General features: G+C 42.2%; 1 protein-coding gene across 2 annotated transcripts in view; it reads right to left on the bottom strand.

The window, feature by feature from the left end:
- The window catches only part of PGM1 (phosphoglucomutase 1), a 61,239-nt gene that overhangs the window by 20,290 nt on the left and 20,759 nt on the right, over positions 1 to 20,190 (bottom strand). For both annotated transcript variants that reach the window (XR_013959971.1, XM_080656915.1), the window contains exons 2-7: positions 12,439 to 12,601; positions 11,939 to 12,085; positions 10,371 to 10,496; positions 6,788 to 6,978; positions 3,119 to 3,273; positions 322 to 437 (exon numbers count right to left, since the gene is read on the bottom strand). Coding sequence is in view for 1 of the 2 variants with exons in the window: in XM_080656915.1 (XP_080513041.1) it covers positions 322 to 437; positions 3,119 to 3,273; positions 6,788 to 6,978; positions 10,371 to 10,496; positions 11,939 to 12,085; positions 12,439 to 12,601 (898 nt within the window). In the remaining variant the exon portion in view is untranslated. The remainder of the gene's footprint in view (positions 1 to 321; positions 438 to 3,118; positions 3,274 to 6,787; positions 6,979 to 10,370; positions 10,497 to 11,938; positions 12,086 to 12,438; positions 12,602 to 20,190) is intronic.

Raw genomic sequence — 20,190 nt, 5'->3', positions numbered from 1 at the left:
TTGACCACTGAGGGAAGAAAAATATGTTTATCACTCTGTTAAGTCCCCACAGACTCAATGACCAGGCTGCCGAGGAGGCCCCCAAGCTTCCTGTCTCGGTAGATGTGATCCTCCTGAAAATAAAATTAGCCCTCCTTGGCTGAACGTGCTTGCCGCTTTTCAAATGTGTACACTTCATCAGGGTTGTTATAAATAAGTTGCATCCTGATTTAGGACACATCAGCTACCGTTGCTATTTCAGAGCGGCCCTAGCAGTCTAAGGTTTCACTGCAGATAGTGTTGACAGGAAAAGAAAGGGGTAGCGCAGGGCTGCGCACTTACCAGTCCCGAAGCTCTCCTCCCCACAAAGGGACAGTTTGCCGGCATCCATCAAATTCCCAAAAAACTTCCAACCAGTGGGGGTCTCATACAAAGCGATCTTTGTAGCATTAGCCACCCTTCAAAGGCATGAAATCAGAGTTACATCACAGCAGGACTGTTAGCATAGCCATGTGAGGGAGGGAAAATAGCAACCATTATTGTAATCAAGGGTCCCATTTAGCACTGCTCAGAGGTAGACACAATTTTAGCATTGGTGGAAAATCGTCAGAGAAAACTTGTGCACAATGGGCTATTCTATGTGGACTCAAAGGAGGGGGTAGAAGAGGAAGAAGAAAGAATTAGTTCAGCTCACTGACTTTAATATCTTAGAAGAAGCAACAGGAGCAAAATGTGAAAGCTTGTTTTGGGGGCTATTTAAACACACGTGTTTTGGAGACAGTCAACATCTATAACTATTCTATAAAGAACAAAAGAATGGTGTTTTGATGTACTTATAATGACAAAATAATAGAATATTGGGTCTAGGAGGTCAGTATTTTACAGAGAAGGAAACAGGGCGCAGAATGTTATGTGATCAGCCCAAGGTCACACAGCCAGGATGCCCAGGGCCTGCTATTCAGCTGCCAGTCGAATGTTCCTTTCATTTCAATAGAAGGCCCCACAAGACAGTGCCCAGCAGGCTCTCCCATTTGCACCAGCTTCATCCACACTGAGCCATGGTCCCCTGCCCCCTCCAACACAGCTTTTACTTCTCCCTATACTTCTTTAGATTATTTAAAACTTTCTTTAAGTGACTTCTTTTTAGATGCCTTGCCCTTTGAACAGGAAGTTACCACATTTCATTCACTGTTTTAGTGAGGTTTGCTTTCCAGAGCGCGTGCCTGCTGCTAACAAAACAGTGTCGAGTTTCGATTCTAACATTTGAGGAAAATGAAATCTAAGATTTTGAAAACTGTGAAACACAATGAACTTTTCTCTGGGTAATGAGGTGTTTCCATTGTGATTCTGTATATGGATTATCAATTTTTCCAGAAGTTGGAATTAAACTGTTCTTGGATGATGCAGAAAGTATTTCAAGACCTGATAGGTCTAATGTACAGTGATGTGGCCACACACCAGCTCACGACTTTAGATGGAGGATGCAGAGCAGAAGCCCTGGGTTCTGATCCAAGCTCTTATTTAGCTGTGGGGTCCTAGACAAGACAGCTAGCTTCTTTTTTGGTTTCTTCTTCTTAAAAATAAGGATTGCTATGCCCTAGCCTGTTTGGCTCAGTGAAGAGTGTTGGCCCTGCGGACTGAAGAGGCCCAGGTTCAATTAGGCTCAAGGGCATGTACCTAGGTTGCAGGCTCAGTCCCTGGCTCTGGTCGGGGCTCGTGCAGGAGGCTACCAATCGATGTGTCTCTCTCACATCGATGTTTCTCTCTGTGTCTCTCCCACTCCCTTCCATTCTCTCTAAAAATCAATGGAAAAATATCCTCGGGTGAGGATTAACAAGAAAAAATAAAGATTGCTGTGAGGATCAACTGAGATGGTGAATGTTAAAAAGCACTGTGTAAACCACAAACCATTATATGAATATTAATCATTATTCTCTTGTTAGCTGACGTCAGCACTATTCTGTAACACACATACACACAAAACCCACAATAGAAAACTGCTACACGGCCCAGTGGCTAGGAGCGAAGATTCTGGGTTTAAATCCTGACTTAGCCTTTTACTAGCTGGGTGACCTTGGGCATGTGACTTAACTTCTTTGTCCCTCTTGTTTTCCCACTTGTAAAGTGGGGTTTATATAGCATTTACCCCATGAGGTTGGTCTGAGAATTAATGACTTATAACATATCAAGTACTCAGTGTCTAGGTAATTCTCAATTAATATTAGTTATTATTATAAGAGCCTAGATATATGCGTTCTGCTTTCCTACCTGCTCTGGCCTTTTATTCATTCAGTTGTTCTTTATTCACTCATTCAGCATTTACTGGGAACCTAACGTTCTAGTTAACATTCTCCCTGATTGGCCCTCATTTGTTATTTATTACTGATATTTTTCAATAATTTTAGAGGTGATCTTATAATCTACCTAAAAGCCTTTATAAATGAGGTTATATATAATAAATAAATAAGCAAATCACAGATATCCACTGTTAATTGTCACTGGGTCCTTTCCCATAAAAACTGAATGTAACTTTTTAAACTATTCGAGCTTTCAGTTTATTTCAATTTTTGATAAGTGAACATTTGCTGTGTTTGTATGTGCATGGGTATCCAATGAGGGAGGGATGAGGAATGCTTCTTTGAAACACTGATCTTACTTCAAACTGCTCTTTCCCCACGCTCTGCACACTGCTAAAGGAAGTGGCTCTTTAGAATAATATCTTGACTACAGTGGGAGGGCCATCCATTCATTTATTCATTAACATTCAATCATTCATTTTCTAAACTGTGTGCCTGCGTGTGTGTGTATCCCCTATTATCTACGTGCTAGGCACACTATGGTCAGGTGGAGTTTAGGATGGTGAATTAGTCAGTCTTTTCCCTGTAGAAGTTTATAGTCCAGGAGGGCAGCTAGTCAAGTAAACAGGCTACCAGAACTCAGTGTGGTACATGCTGGGGTGGAAGAAGTGCAGGATGCTAAGGGATCACAGAGATGGAACATCTCACCCAGAAAAAACTTCACCCATTCCTTCCTAAAATAAGCACTTATTTAGCATCAGATGCCCTGGCTGGAAGGGGAGGAAGTGTATTCCAAGCACAGAAAAGGGCCTGCTGAGGGCTAAAAGAACGGAGAGACCTACCTGTCCAGGGCCCCGCTGGTGGGCATGCTGCGTGCTAAGCCGCGGACCCCGGTTTGCTGGAAGTATGGAATGCTGAAGATGTTGGCAGCAATGACAGCCACGGAGTCTGAAGGGTTCACAAAGAAGCCGTGCTTGCCCAGAATCATGTTTCGATCCTTTGAAAGAGAGGGGTTTTAAAGGAAGAGATTTTAGTCAAACTGTGGAAGAAATCAAACTATCCCACATGGTGGGAGGTGGAGGGGGGGATGGAAACTTTAAATTATAAAACTTAAAACTGATACATTTATTCAGCGTGGGTTCTAAACACTGGATTTTGTTTCGAATGGATCTGTACAGTACCACTGGGCCAAAGAGCTAAAACTGTTTTCAATGAAAGTGCAAGCCAGCTCCTTCTCAACCGAATACCCTGTTCTCCCTCCAGAGGCTGGCTGACTTTAACCTCCCAGACCTTTTCCAAACCCTGGAACCAATCACCTCTCTCCAGAGGACAGGAGAGACAGAAACAAGAATGAAAATGTTGGCTACAGTTTGGTAGGCCTGTCTGGCATCCTTTGAGGGAAAAAGCAGATTTCTTCAAGGAAGGGCTTCTAAATCATGGCCTGTCCATTTGGTGCAGAACCAACAGGGCATGCTGCCACCATCCCTGCTTCCTCGGTGCCTGATATGCAGGAAGTTCTAGAAAACGGGAAAGAGAAACTCCCATCATGCTCTGCCTCAGAAAGATGCATTGCAAAACAGTGTCTGCTCCAGACCCCTTCAATTTCCCCAAATTTTGATATGGGAAAATTTATATTTTAGGAAAATAATAAATCTAGCTAATGTCAAAGAACAACAAGCAACAATAAAGAATATACATATTTTCAATGAAGTAGACATGTGTAGTGCCTATTATTTCTGAGATATCAAGAATACAAACCTAAAACACATTTCCTCCTTGTCTGCTATACGTACGTTCACCAATGTAAATAAAAGAGTGGGTATTAAAAATCTTAATTATAGAGAGGGAATAAAAGGCTAATGCCCTCAAGAGAAACCAAGATGGTGGCATAGGTAAACACCTAAACTGCTGCCTCGCACAACAATTTCAAAACTACAACTAAAAGACAAAACAGACATCATCCAGAACCACAGAAAGGCTGGCTGAGTGGAAATTCTACAATTAGAAGGAAAGAGAAAAGCACAAGCACCTCTGAGACTCAGAGGCAGAGGTACTGAGATGCGTGCATGGAGAGGACTGGCAGCTGAGTGCGCGGCTGGCTTTCCCAAGTGGGAGGGAGACAAAAGCTCCCGACTGCACTGAACTCCAGTTCCGGGTGAGACTCTGGGGACCCAGACTCATTTGGGGAGAAACTGGACTGTCTGGCAGTGGGCAAAACTCGAGGGTGGCTTTCTCTCAGAGGTGCTTGCAGCGATTTACCGTGGGACACTGAGACCCAGGGGCCTCTTAGGGCAGGGCTGACGGGAAATCGGTGCTGTCTGCTCTGCCCTGAGACTCCGCCCCATCCAAGCTGAGCACAGAGGCTTTTGCAAATCTTGTCTCATAAGGGTGTCTCCAGCACAGAAGTTCTCCCAGCGTAGACACAGCTGATCCTCACAGCCAATTGGCCTGGAGGTCAATTCCTCCCAGTGATACCAACAACAATCAAGGCTTAACTACAACAAGACTGTGCACACAGCCCACAAAGGGGTGCACCAAGAGTGTCCACCTCAGGTAACTGAGGAGGCTGAGCCACTGGGCCCTATAGGACACCTAGCACACAAAGGCACTCTATCAACTCAGGGAAGCAGCCAAAATGTGGAGACAAAGAAAGAGATCACAAATGAAGGAAATGGAGGAAAGCAAATGACTGGATATAGAGTTCAAAACCATGGTTATAAGGTTTTTCAAGAATTTTCTAGAAAAGGCCAATAAATTTAGCGAGACCCTCGAGGATATGAAAAAGGACCAACATGAAAACTAAGCATACACTGACTGAAATAAAAAAATATTATACAGAGATCTAACAGCAGATTAGAGGATCGCAAGAATCAAGTCAAAGATTTGAAATACAAAGAAGCAAAAAACACTCAATGGGAAAAGCAAAAAAAAAAAAAAAAAAAAAAAAAAGAACCAAAAAATATGAAGATAATGTAAGGAGTCTCTGGGACAACTTCAAGCATACCAACATCAGAATTATGGGGGTGCCAGAAGAAGAGAGAGAGCAAAATACTGAAAACCTGTTTGAAGAAATAATGACAGAAAACTTCCTCCACCTGGTGAAAGAAATAGACTTACAAGTCCAGGAAGCGCAGAGAACCCCAAACAAGAGGAATCCAAAGAGGACCACACCAAGACACATCATAATTAAAATGCCAAGAGCAAAAGACAAAGAGAATATTAAAAGCAGCAAGAGAAAAACAGTTAGTTACCTACAAGGGAGCACCCATAGGACTGTCAGCGGATTTCTCAACAGAAACTATGCAGGCCAGATGGGAGTGGCAAGAAATATTCAAAGTGATGAATAGCAAGAACCTACAACAAAGATTACTCTAACCAGCAAAGCTATCATTCAGAATTGAAGGGCAGATAAAGAACTTCACAGATAAGAAAAAGCTAAAGGAGTTCATCACCACCAAACCAGTATTATAAGAAATGCTGAAAGGTATTCTTTAAGAAGAGGAAGAAGAAGAAAAAGGTAAAGATAAAAATTATCAACAACAAAAACATATCTATCAACAAGTGAATCTAAAAATCAAGTGAATTAAAAAATCTGATGAACAGAATAAACTGGTGAATATAATAGAATCAGGGGCATAGAAAGGGAGTGGACTGACAATTCTCAGGGGGAAAGGGGTGGAGGAGGTGGGGGAAGAGACTGGACAAAAATCTTACACCTATGGATGAGGACAGTGGTGGGGGGGTGGTAAGGGCAGAGGGTGGAATGGGAACCGGGTGGAGGGGAGCTATGGGGGAAAAAAGAGGAACAATCGTAATCATCTGAACAATAAAAATTTATTAAATTTTAAAAAAAAGGTTAATGCTCTCATTATAGTTTCATCATTCAGCTATTGTAAATGAATGAATGGGGATATTATATTTCCAAAATACTTTCCAGAGATTGAATAAATAGCTAGCTGCTAGTTGAGAATAGAAACCTATCTTAGGATTGGTATCTAGAACTCGGCCACTCATGAATCAGTAGTCATTAGATCATAACAAGGCCCTAAATATCCTGCCACTCTTAGCAAACATAAATGTATGAAATTTAAAATATGGGTAGCCCGGCCTGTGTGGCTCAGTGGTTGAGGGTTGACCCGTAAACCAGGAGGTCACAGTTTGATTCCCAGTCAGGGCATGTGTCGGGGTTGCAGACTCCATTCCCAGGAGGGAGTGTGCAGGAGGCATTTGATCAATGACTCTCTTTCATCATTGATGTTTCTATCTCTCTCTCCCTCTCCCTTGCTCTCTCTGAGATCCATAAAAATATATTTAAAAAAAAGAAAATATGTGTTAATTTCAAGGACTCTTATTTCTGTTTGAGAAGGTCTTTTAATTATTTAGCCCTGACCCCAGGTGCAATGAAAGATCTTGACTCTCACTCACTAGGCCCACAGGGTCAGGCAGGTGCAGCCCACGTACCCCCTCTGTAGGATCAGGCTCAGAGTTCACTTAAAGGGACCTATACCCACCCCATCTCCATCAAAGGCAGCCCCAAAGTCATGCTCTCCTGTCTTCATGGTCTCCACCAGGTCAGCTGCGTAGGTGAGGTTGGGGTCAGGGTGGTGGCCTCCGAAGTCCTCCAGAGGAATGCAGTTGACTGCCGAGTTGGCAGGGGCGCCGAGTTCTTCGCAGAGGATCTTCTTTACATACGGTCCCACCACTGTGCCCAGCATGAAATGAAGACTCAGAAAGTAACGCTTATGAAAGTCCGTGAGGGTTGGGGGACGAGGTAGTAAATGGCATGCATTACAATGAGAATGTGCAAACTGTATGCAGGAGCTAGCGGAAACATAAGCCCGGCTGGAGTAGGAGGTTCTATGAAAAGGAATAATGAGAGATTAGGTCGGAAAGGGTGGGGACAGTTGATGAAGGAAAGAGTGGGGAGAAGGGAAGGAGCTGACCATCATGAAGGCCCTACGACACACCTGTGCCAGACACTTCCCGACCGTTTGCTCACTCAGTCCTTGAAAAGGCCCACAGGGTGGTACAGCTCAGCGTGTAAGAGCATGGACTCTGGGATCGGAGTGCCTAGGTTCAAATCCTATCTCTGCCAATCACCAGCTGTATAATTCTGGGAAAGTTATTTAGTCTCTTTGTGCCTTTGTCTCCTCTATCTGCATAATGAGGATAATTGTAGTAGCTATCTAGCAGGGTGAAGTGAGTAATAAAAACGAAACATTGAAAACAGTACTGGCACATGGTATAAATGTTTGCATTATGATTATCACCTTCAATTTATAGAAAAGAAAACTGAGGTTCTGATATGAAGCTGTTTGCCCAAACTTACCCAGTAGGAGTGGGAGCTGGGATTCAGAGCCCTAATCTTTCTACTCCATCAGTTATTTGACAAACTGATTAAAAGAGTACAGACAAAGACAATAACTACAACAATGAACATCAGGAAAAACTAGTCCCATACTTTATGGTGACATCCAGTAAAACTACCAAGAACATTCATCTCTAAAATACTGAGAACGTGTTTTCCTCAAAGAAGGTACTGACGCCAATATACTCTGTTGCAGAGATCAGCACAGGATAGAATGTGCATCTCCCATTAGGAGCCACATGTTAAGAAAGCTGTTGACACAACACAGAATGAGATCTAGGTAGCCAGGGGCTGTAAGGAATATAGAAACGGAGGCATTAGAGGAACAACGGAAAGGCCTGGAGAAAGTAGTCTACTTTGTGACCAGCTCCTCTCAGCAAATTCTCCATTATAAGCCCCATTCCTGAGCCAACCTAGGCTTTCCCTCACTCCTCCACTGTGGCATCTTACAAACAGAAAACTTCGTGCATTTGTGACAGCCACTGCCTCATTGGGAATGACCATCACTTGAGTTTCCACCACCCTCGATCTGTCTTACATAAAAGCTAAATTGGTTGCCACTTCTTCCAAAAAACCTTGTTTAATACTGCCTTATCAAACTATACCTTCTTCCACACCCCAAAGAGAATACTTGAAATTCTATCTAATCCTCATTTTGTTGGCCTGGTGATGTTAGTTTTTTGTGTTGGTTTTTTTTCTTTTTTTAAATATATTTATATTGATTTCAAAGAGGAAGAGAGAGGGAGAGATAGAAACATCAATGACGAGAGAGAATCATTGACTGGCTGCCTCCTGCACGCCCCACACTGGGGATCAAGCCCGCAACCTGGGCATATGCCCTTGAATGGAATCAAACCCAGGACCCTTCAGTCTGCAGGCCGGTGCTCTATCCACTGAGCCAAACCAGGTAGGGCCTGGTGATGTTAGTTTTTTACCCATCTCATCAACCCAGGCACTGCAAGCTCTTTGAGTCCAGGTCTACTCACCAAGCATACACGTAGTAGGTACTCAATACATGTCTGTCGCATGGTTTGAAAAAACAGAATAGCTTTTATCTGAATAAAGTACACCCAGCCCAGCTGGAGAGGCTCAGCTGGTTAAGCATTGTCATGTGCACCAAAAGGTTGCTGCTTCAATTTCCGGGCAGGCCACATGCCTGGGTTACAGGTTTGATCCCCAGTCAGGGCCTGTGCTGAAGGCAACCGATCAGTGTTTCTCACATTGATGTTTCTCTCTCTCACTCTCTTTCTCTCTCTCTCTTTTTCTGTATCTCTATCTCTATCTCTATCTCCCTTAATCTCTCTAAGCATGGCCTTGGGTGAGGTTTAACAAAAAAGTAGACCCATTCATGGGACTCCAGAGCCAAGTTAGGGCCCAAGGGGAGGAGTTCCACGATGGGAGATTCAGCCCTCCAGGAGAAGGCTTTCTAACCCTGGTTATGCAGTGTTAACAGGAGGCTCTCAACAGCATTGTTAAAAGGGTTCAGCACAGTAGAAAGTCTTTCTCAGCCAGACAAGCAGCTGGATTCCAACACCAAGGAAAATCCTGCTGCTCAAAGCTTCCAAAATTCTAAATTATTACAAAACAAATGAACAACCTAAATGCTCAGGAATTCCCATATTCCTACAAGCAAGAAAACCTCATGGTTCACTTCATAATGACAGCTGCTGTCTCTACTGACCTGGCCACACACCCCCCAGAGGAAGAAGAGGGAGAGACACACATCCTGTTGTTTCTGAATTTAATCCTGGGCTTGGTCTGCCTGCTTCTAAGAAAAGGAGCATGCGGGGGCAGGCGAGAGGGGCTGTGGGGCTCAGGAGTGTGTTCACCACATCTAGTAAATGACAAAACGCCCCTTTGGAAATAGTGGAGTATTTAGAATAGAATGTAAGGTATCTTCAGAGAGGCAGGAAGAGTCCACAAACGCAGCTGCACATGACACAAACCTGATGCTTAATGTGGAAACACTGCCCTTTACACCACCTTGCTGTGGGGAATATCTCTACTGCCTGCTGCATACAGTTAGATTTTTATTTCTGTGGGTATTATTGAAATGGTTGCAAAATAATTGTTTAAAAAATATCAGAGCCAAAACCGGTTTGGCTCAGTGGATAGAGCATCGGCCTGCAGACTGAAGGGTCCCAGGTTCGATTCCGGTCAAGGGCACGTAACTTGGTTGCGGGCACATCCCCAGTAGGAGGTGTGCAGGAGGCAGCTGATCGATGTTTCTCTCTCATCGATGTTTCTAACTCTCTATCCCTCTTCTTTCCTCTCTGTAAAAAATCAATAAAATATATATTAAAAAAATATATATCAGAGATGGAAAAATACAAGACCCATATGATTTCACGCCTATGTGGGCTATAAAACAAAAAGCAACAAACAAACTCATAGACACAGACCACAGTATGGTGGTTACCAGAGGGGAAAAGTGTGGAGGGTGGATGAAGAGGGTACAGGGGGTCAAATATATGGTGACGGAAGGAGAGTTTAGGTGGTGGATACACAATGCAATATACAGATGATGTATTATAAGGTTGCATGCCTGAAACTTATATAATGTGATTAACTAAAGTTACCCCCAATAAATTTAAATAAAAAATGAGGGGAGAAGAGCCAGAGAGAGAGTCTTAAGAAAAGGCTTGTTAAAGCATCATGATGCACAGAGCAGAGAGCAGCTTCACATCTGAGAGAAGGGCGTGGCAAAGAAGTGGCCTGCCCCGTACCTCCATGCATGGCATCGATGCGGATCTTCAGTCGGTTTGGACCAGAAAGCAGTTCTTTCAGTGCACTGAAATCAAAGATGTTTCTCAGCATTGCAGCATAAGCTTCCACCGAATCCACAATTTCCACTGTGGGAAGAGGCAATATTGAAAGATGGAGGAACCAAGCACATTTAGAAATGTTCTCCTCTGCAATGATTGCATTGCTGTAAACATGCCATGGCTATGTTAAAAAACCAATTACCAAGCAGCTCCACGATGCCAGGCCTGGTACATGATCCCATATTCAATACTAACAATGTTCCTGGGAGGTAAATGAGAGGGTCCTACTTTGTAGACAAGGAAACACAAGGTCTGTAAGGTTAAACCACTTGTCCATACAGCTGGGATGGGGCACTCAGGGGGGTTTTGACGGAGGTTTGCCTGGCGGTAAACTCAGCTTTCTGCCACATTGATTCCCCATCCATCTTCATGTGAAGTGTATTTTGGTGTCATAAATAACAGAAAAATTTAACACCTACTTTCCTTTCCTTTTTCCAGGCCCATTGCCATCAAGACTTAATAGTAAAAAGCAGGAAAAAGTATTTTTTAATGAATCATTTTCACATGCACCACTAAAGGAATAAAATAAATATAAGGACTTAGTATTGCTGGATTTTCAGGGGTCTGAACATTTTCAAGACATTAAGAATTTAAGAAATTCTCTACTGATGTTTTCTAAACCCTAAGCAGGTCTTCAGGATGTGGCAAAGCACCACCTTCTCTTTGTTAGGATGCAACTGTCCGCTCTCTATGGGTGGGTGCAAACAAAAAATGCAGTCCAGGGGGAAGAATACATGTTAGAGCAAAGTCAGAATGCAAGTCACGTTGCCAACCATCTCACCCTTATTTGATTAATATGAATAATTTCACAAACATTTACTCCAATCATTGTAATACCTTGATATTTAACAACAAAATGTTTACTACGACTGCCTACACAGGGAGTTTCAATTTAGCCCCCAAAATGGTGTAATTTGATTTTACTGAATATTAGGGCAGGGGGGAAAAAATCAAAACCCAAGCTTTGGAATCATTCACACCTGGGTTTGAATCCCGGCTTACCACTCACTCCCTGTGTGAGCTGAGCCTGTTACTCAAGCTCTCTCAGCCTTTGTTTCCTCACCTGGAAAAAGTGAATACCGACAGTGCTGCCCTCACAGGGCTACTGAAAGAATAAAGCGGGATAATGAATGGTAAGAGCTTGGCACATAAAAAAGGCTCAATAAAAGTTAGTTATGAATATAATCTTACAAGTCTTCTAGCCAAATTCGTGATATAGATATGGAAACTGAGGCCTTGAGATTTGGAAATGAGTTACCCAGGGTCACACTGCTGATCACTGGCAGTGCTCAGAGAACCCAGGTCTCTAGAGTCCCAGACCCAATTCCAGATCTGCTAATTAATGCATGCAAAGCTCAGTGACCACAATCTTTCTGAAGCTGGACACCCATATTATTAAAACCTGGAAAGGCAAATCGCTCAAGTTGGAATTAGGAGTGGGCAGGAGGAGAAGGGGGAGGTAAACATGCCTGTGAAGGGTTTGAACTTGTTTTCCAGGTCAAACTGCTGCTTTCCCAGAACTCCAAGGTCTACTTTCAGGTCAGGGCAAATTGCATATTCTTCAATTGTCTTGCTGATTTGGAAAATCTTATCAGTTACTGCTTCAGGAGCAGGACCTGGAAACCAAATAGCAAACAGTGGGTCATTTTGTACAGCTGACATGTAAACACAAAAAAACCAAACGTGAAACGCATCAATTCCTCTTCACTCGCACATCTGCCATTCATCTCATCATCCAGGCAGCAAAGTATCAGGGTTTTCTAAAAGAAAATACCATGTTATGACCATTGGTGCCTGGCTCCTCACATTCAGGTACAGCAGAATAAGAAGCATTTCATTTCCACCAAAAGGAAACAAAGAGCCCCCTTACTAAGGACCAGAACCAGAACCCTGGCCTCCCATGGCACTGATTATTGGCTTATCCTACTGAACATAAAATTGACCATCCTCAAAATGACAACACACTCACCTCCATTGGAAATATTGAATTTGATTCCAAAATCTCCGTTGGGCCCTCCAGGGTTGTGGCTGGCTGTCAGGATGATCCCACCAAGGGCTTTGATCTTTCTAATGATGCAGGAAACAGCAGGGGTGGAGAGGATTCCATTCTGTCCAATAACCAAGCGGCCAATCTAGGAGAAGAAATCCAGAACACACACTTTCGCATCAGTAAGTCCAGAGCTCCTGCACAGAAACCCCAGTACCACAGGCGGATGAACCAAGAACTATCCTATTGGACCAGGAAAGGTGTTCTTTATTGAATCTTTACAGCTTGGGTGGTTATTATTATTTTGAAGTGGAATATTATTGTTGTTGACAAATAATACTATTATTGAAGTAAAATCATTATTGTTGAACAAAGCCATTCCTTCAAATCGTTTTGGGGGACTGTGCAGTTTTAGTGTATGATCTGTACTATAAGACTCTGGCAAGAAAACATAAGAATATGCAAAACAGAGTCTTTCCAGACCAGGTTCATAATTTGGATACACTGAAAGAGTGTGAGGAAACCCACATTTTTATCCAATTCAATCATACTTTCCATCCACATTGGGAAAAGAATTTAAGTTCAGCTTAAAAGAAATTCTAATCCAATAAGAAGACTTCTATAAATTAAAATGTTTAGAAAAGTAAGAAAGGCAAACTTTATATAAAGTCTATTACAAAATGTATCTCAGAATTTACATATCCAGTCAAGCTTAGATGTTAACACAATAGCATGCCAGGTACTGTATGAGTCACCTCTGGGCCAAGGCCTGGAATGCTGGGAGTTAGTACTGGGTAAACCAGTCAGAACTACCCACATGAAAGGGCTAAAGGCAGTAGTTTTGTTGTGTTAACTCACCTTCCCATTATCTCTCAAAAATGGTATCAGCACTGCTCCTAGCTCTTCCTTCACTAACATGATAGTCATTTATATGTCTCAACATGACCCACATTGGACACACATGGAGAAGACTGACATACTTGGAGAAGATGTGACTGCCACATAAAAAAAATTTATAAGTAAAGAGTTTGTGCCCTCCCTCCATTCTTTTTTCTGAGACAAGAAAGAGATGGGAATGCTTTGAAATTTTCCATTTGTTATTTCCTTTGGGCCCATCAGAGATAAATATGGCTGAAGAAACAACTTGAGAGTAGATGTGTTCTCATGGTGAACATGCCAATGAGATTCCGTTGGAAAGTTTCTCTGTGACTGTTACCTTTGCCATCCTCCCAGGTCACCCTCCCATCAGTCACTGCTTATAATTCCACCCTTCCACCACCACCCACCTCCCAGGAAGCAGCTGGTTCAATTTCAGCCACCTTTGGGCTCATGTGTCTATCTCCGAACAATTTCTGTTATACTAATATTTTTGTTATATCCTGCCTCCCTCAGGAAGTGGTAACAACCAGGGTAGGGGCTGTAAATAGGCTTCTTTATAAACTAGAGAAACCTGAAGATGGTGTGAAATCAATATTATGATTATCCTGAGCTTCTGAGAGCTTTCTACAGCCCATGGCACTTCCCATTCATTCTCACAAGGGCTCCTCTCATTGGTAGATGAAGCAGCTGAGGTCAAAGTTGTCACAATCCTGCCCATTTGCTCATTCTTACATCCACCTAACAGCAAGAACAACAAGCAAGTATGGAAAGGTGCTATGGTAGACACTGGGATAGATGACATGACAAGGTCACATGGCATCCAGTGGCAATAGCTGGGAAAAGCATTGAAACTTTGTGACTCAATACAGTGGGAATGGAAACATCTCACACGTCCAGCAGTTTCCAGGTGTGGTTCTGATGAGAATAAAAGACTATGGTTGAGGAGTTCCATGATTTCAATAGGCAAGGCTTAGAAATGGCAACTTCATCAGCCAGGGTGGCTGGTGGAGTTATCTGGAAATTGTATTTGCACCTGAAGCATACTGACTTTTACTTAGACTTTGTATGTATATGGTGTGGAAGGAGAGACTGATACATGAATATGAATCTATGCCACCCAAATCACCCCTTAATTCTACCATTCCTTATGGTTATGTCTGCAGTCAGGGATGGCTCAAGACCGAGGGGACTAAACCAGGGGGTAATAGTAAAAAGGAAAGTTGAGAGAGATAAGCCAGGGAAGTCCTTAGGAGCTTCTTTCTCTTGGGCCCAAGAAGAGGTACAGCTGGCCAAAACATCCCCTTCCAAAGCAGACTCTTTCCCGTGAATCACCCTCAGGAATATTAACTGTAATCTTGATGCTGGGAAAATATTACTCTGTTACCGTCCTTCCGTTAAGGAAGTCTGAAGAATTATAACAGCTCCTAACTCTAATCTTCCCTGCTTCTCTCTCACCTGTACCTCTGCTGCTCTACCCTGGCCGAATTGAGCCTACCTCCTCAGGCCCACCTAGTTCACCTTTCTATAGTCCTGTGTCCCTCCTCAACTCAAAAATCTTCCCTGTACCATTTGATCCAAAAATTACACTTCTAGATATACACACAAAAGAAAGCAGAGACTCAAACAAATAACTTACACACCCATGTTCATAACAGCATTATACACAACAGCCAAAGGTGAGAACAACCCAAACATCCATCAACAGATCAATGGATAAACAATATGCAGTATATACATACAATGGAATAATACTCAGCCTTATAAAGGAATGAAACTCTGATACATGCTACAACAGGGATGAACCTTGAAAACATAAAATAAACCAGACACACAAGAACAGATATTGTCTGATTCCACTTATATGAGGAACCTAAAATGGTCAAATTCATAGGCAGAAAATAGAACAGAGGTCGCCAGGGGCTGGGGGGAAAGGAGCATGGGGAGTGATTGTTTAGTGGGTATGCAGTTTTGGATGGAATGATAAAAGAGTTCTGGAAAGGGATAATGATGATGGTGACAGAAAGGGATAATGATGATGGTGACAGAACACTGAATGTAATCAATACCACTGAAGCATGCACTTAAAAATGGTTAAAATGAAAAATTTTGTTATGTATGATTTGCCATAAAAAAAAAAAAAAAGAAGATGCACCTTTCTTTGATTCCTCAGTGTCTACTGACTCAGAGGGAACCTGCTCAGCCTGGCACTGAGAGTCCCTCTCCCACCAGCATTCCCTGACCTTCTCCTCTCCTGCTACTCCTGTCTGCCTCTCTCATATCACACAACCAATGGGTACCTCACTGTTCTCCAATATTTTATAGTCAGACATGACAGGGAGAAAACTTACTTTTAACTGAAAATAGGGCCTCGTGTCTTCTTATGTTTCACAAAAGACAAGATCCATTTTCTTCCCCCTGCTAGTCATATACACGGGTTCAAGTCTCATTTCTTAAACATACCTCTCAGTTCAAAGCTCTGGGGACCATCTGAGATATCAGTATTAGAAACGGGGAACCACCGATATTTTATTTTGTACATTACAATTTCCTATAACTGCATACAGCTTTATGCAAACAAAAACAAAGGGAAACTAACAAAGGCAAATTATATTCCATAATCCTTAAATGCACCAGATAAAAGTATACTAAGAGGAAGAAAAAAAAAAAGAATGATCTCCATTTAGCTCACGAGGCTGAAAAGTCCTCCCCAAAACTGGCTCATGAATGGAGTGGGTATTGACAAAGGCGAGGAAGGAACATTGACTTCTACTGAACTCTGTGGTAGAAGATTATCTTTCCTTTAGATTCCCTCCCTAGAGTTCTGCCCACAATCAAAGGGATGCTAAAATAGTCGGAATTTAGGATATGTTAGACAAAGAAGAAATCACACTGTATAGGATTTTAGAGGCTTTACCAGATTAAAGTGCTGTATTGGCCCACTAAAAGTGTTAAGTAATCCATTTGGGTAGCAGGACTGCTCTAAAGGCAACGCTATTTTGAATAAAGAATGCCCTTGCAAAGACATGAAAATATTGCTTGCGCTGGCTGCCCTGCCATAGGCAGTTACCATATTTAGTCAATAATTAGCACTTAAATGTATAATTGAGCAAACCTTCAGATTGTAAAACTGAGAAAGTCTCTAGGGTCTGCCTGAATTACACATTCCTACCACTTCTTCCACATCCTTCAGCTCCACACAAAAATGAAATGAAGCCAAATACATCACAGCAAAGGGGACAGTGTACCAGATGCACTCAACAGCCCAGATATATGCGGAGAAATAATGTTCCATTCATTCTCTCTCAAAAGATTAAAAGCATCTTAATACCATTCCCTTTGCAGCTCTCCTCAAAGGTGAAATTTATAGCATGTCATATTTTATCTTAAAAATGTGTATGTGTCATAATAATTTCATATGTGAGTGCTTTATCAGCAATTTTTACATGAAAGGCATTCAGATTCTGAAACTAGGTAGAAAGGAAACGTTGCATTATAAGCAACAGGATTTATAAACATTTAAAAATTTAATTTGGTAGTGTTTTTGTTGTTTATAATTTGGCTTTTGCAATCACACCTGCTTGGCATATCATTAAAATAGACAAAAAATGAATGCCCAACACATTTGATGGCAGTGCTAAATTATGATCCCAATAACAGAATCACATCCAGAGAGGAAGTAGAAAAGATTTTTTAAATTTATAAGTACTAAAAGATTTTGTTCTCCAAATTATTGCTAAGTATAATCTAAAACACTAAAAATATATATTTTTGGTCTCACAGAGGGATTTGCAGAGCAAAGACAGTGATGTGCTGCTATAAATCAGTGGGACAGTGCAAACTGTTCATCAAGATCAGTGCTTTCTGGCACAAGATTCCTTCTGATTTGGTTAATTCAGCCAACAAGGTTTTTCCCAATGTGAAGCGTTAGCAGAGCCTCCTTATAGTATAGTCTCACAGGAGTTCTTATCTCTACTCTGCTGCACAAGTTCACCACACACAGGGCTTCTTTGTGTCCAAGGTCATTATGAGCAGGTTCCCCTGTAACAGGTCCTCTTGGAAGACTCACACCTAACATTTTCCAATCCCCTCCTCGTATTTCTGCATGACTACCAGGATTCATCAACAACAGCATGCCCTGGCTTTTGTTTTCCTGTTTGTCAAGTGACTGAACTTCAACAAGGAAGCCATTGAAAGAAAACAAAATCCTCTTCTCTCCACTACTCATTAGAGCCTTCTTAGAAAGGACAGAGTGCCCTCAAAACTAGTTAGAATGTATACAGGAGAGCTTACGGCTGGGGGTGCGCTTTAAATGTCTAATAAGCAACAGGTAGTTGTCCAAGCAATAGGTACAGAGCACAGCACACAAAAAGTTGAACTTACGTCCCTATGTCGCAATGTGGCATGTAATTTCAGCAGCATTTTCACAGTAGTCTATCTCTGAAGTCACAATGAAACCTGACTGGATATTAGTAGAACTGAGGTGCATACCCCAAACAAATCCTTGTACTTTTGTATATTTGTGCACAATTAAGAGGTTATGTGGACAGCCAGAAATGCAACAACACATGGTATACCAACCCCATTGGCAGCCGCCATCTGCACTATTGTTTCTACTGCCGACTTATTAAAATACCGCCCATCTCCACCAACCACCAGTGAGGATCCCTGGCGATCTTTTAGGTCTACAGAAAAGAATATGCTCTGGATAAAATTTTCCAGGTAGCCTGGCTTTGCCTCGAAACAATAGGTTTTCTTCCGTAATCCACTAGTTCCTGGTTTCTGGTCATGGTAGGGAGCTGTAGCAAAAGTCAACAGAGGGAGAGGACCTTCTTCCATTTTTCTGTATTTCCCAAAAATCCATTCATCAAAATCACTCATCTTTCATTTCCACCACTTGGTTCAGCGAGGGTATCCAGAAAGCAGTGAAGAGCTCCCCAAACAGTCCCGTACAAACTGACGCTGCAACAGTGTCCTCTGAATAACTAAAATAGCGGCCCTGTCTGGACAATGGCTTCAGGGAGGAAGCTGCTTGATCCCTTGTTGTGGTCGCCCCTTGTGAACGAGTTCAGGGCCACCACCCACCCACATCCACACACAAAGCAATCTTCAAAGTTGTTTTGATGAGGACACTTCTGCCCACACAACCAAGCCAAATACCCTTCAATTATTTTTGCCTCATATCCCGTTCGGGTGGAGATAGCTCTGAAGGGTGCTGCGTGCAGCAGACTTCACTTACAAACACCAGATAGCTGCCAGACTCCACTCTCCGAGCCCAGGCAAAGACAGCCAGTGCAGACCCAGGAAGCAGGTTGTGAATAAGACACCCTGGTGTGGCTCCCGCTGCTCCTGACACCCCTTAAACCAGAGCCTCTCTGGACAGTCATCACCAAGAAGGCCATCTGAAGCTAAAGTTGTCCCATGCCATCTAGCAAGTAAAAGGTCAATCTTAAAATGGAAGTGAGGAATCAGTGACCTCTGGACTTCTTACATCACTGTCACTTTGATACCCAAGTGATTTTTTACTTCCCACATGCAATTCCAGGTAAAAGGGGGGAAAATCATTTAACAGAACACATTTATTCACTGACCACAAAGGATTTAACAAAATAGTTTTCAGTTCTAGAAGAACAGACACCTACAAATATGCCGTGAATGACTGACAGCTTGGTTGTTTCCTTGAAAAGTGGGAATGAAGATGCTCCAAACCTTGAAAACGTAAGCAGAGAAGAAGGGGGGAAGTATGTGTTTTTGAGTGTACGAGGTTTGATCAAGTTATTATTTAGAAAAATACTATAAACATAAATTTTGTGTTTTAATTTTCTCAGTTACAAATAGTCTTGACTTTAAAGAAAACATTTTTAGTGAAACAGTTTAAGTCCTTTGCATTTGAAGAACCTAAAATGTATGGAAACATACTGCCTGAATAAATTTGATATCCAACCCCAACTGACCCCTGAGATTGTATTAATAATCTACTTAAATGCATGCATGTGTGTTCTTTATCTGGTTCAGCAGAAGTTGTTAATTAAGCTCCACTGTCAAGGTTTTGGCGGACTTGTTAAGGATGCTTAAAAAGTAAATCAGGACTAGTTACACCACATGTTTGAAGAATTTGACATGCACTGGAGGAGTCAAAGTTTTCAAGAAAAAAGTGAAATCTGTTGACAAACAAAATCTAAGTATTTCCCAGATTTTCAGCAAGGTCTGAAAGCGAGCTACTGCTGAGAGCAGCAGGCTGCCCTCTCTGAGGCACAAATGCCTGTGTCCCAGGTCTGCTCTGAGCAGGACCAGCAAAACCAACAGCCCCATGAGCAGAAAGCAGCTACCAGCAAGGGAGCCTGTTTTCCTTCCAATGACACATGGGGCTGGTCCATGTGCAGGGAAGACCTCGAGACATAACATTTAAACAAGTCACAAGACACAGCTATCCAGTTGAAGACCAGTTGGCCAAAAGACAATGACTTTTTATAGCTTATTTTTGCTTATTATAGTTTTTAAAACTAAAATTCTTTACGAGTTAATTTACAAAGTACGCTTGCTTTATTAACAGTTTACACACCCACTGTTTTTCAACTTACTACAATGCATTTTTTTATTCATATTTTTTAAGTTCGGTGCCCAGTTTCCTCTGGTTTTAAAAAGGCTTGCAAATTAAGCCAGCATATGGGTCTTGACATATTTAATAACAGATGCAGATTCATGAAATATCAACCCAATAATCTTTTCATTGGGAATAACAGAACAACCAGCCACATAATTGGTAGTTTTCTGAATGAGGTCTTGAAATCCCAGGGTAGGTCCAGGGATACTTGGTCACAAGAGTGCCCCACTGCCCACACACTCCAGCATGCTCTC

This window comes from Plecotus auritus (genome assembly GCF_963455305.1).
Source record: "Plecotus auritus genome assembly, chromosome: 2".
Lineage (NCBI taxonomy): Eukaryota > Metazoa > Chordata > Mammalia > Chiroptera > Vespertilionidae > Plecotus > Plecotus auritus.
Note: the sequence above shows the minus strand (reverse complement) of the source record. Positions and strands in the feature narration are given on the sequence as shown.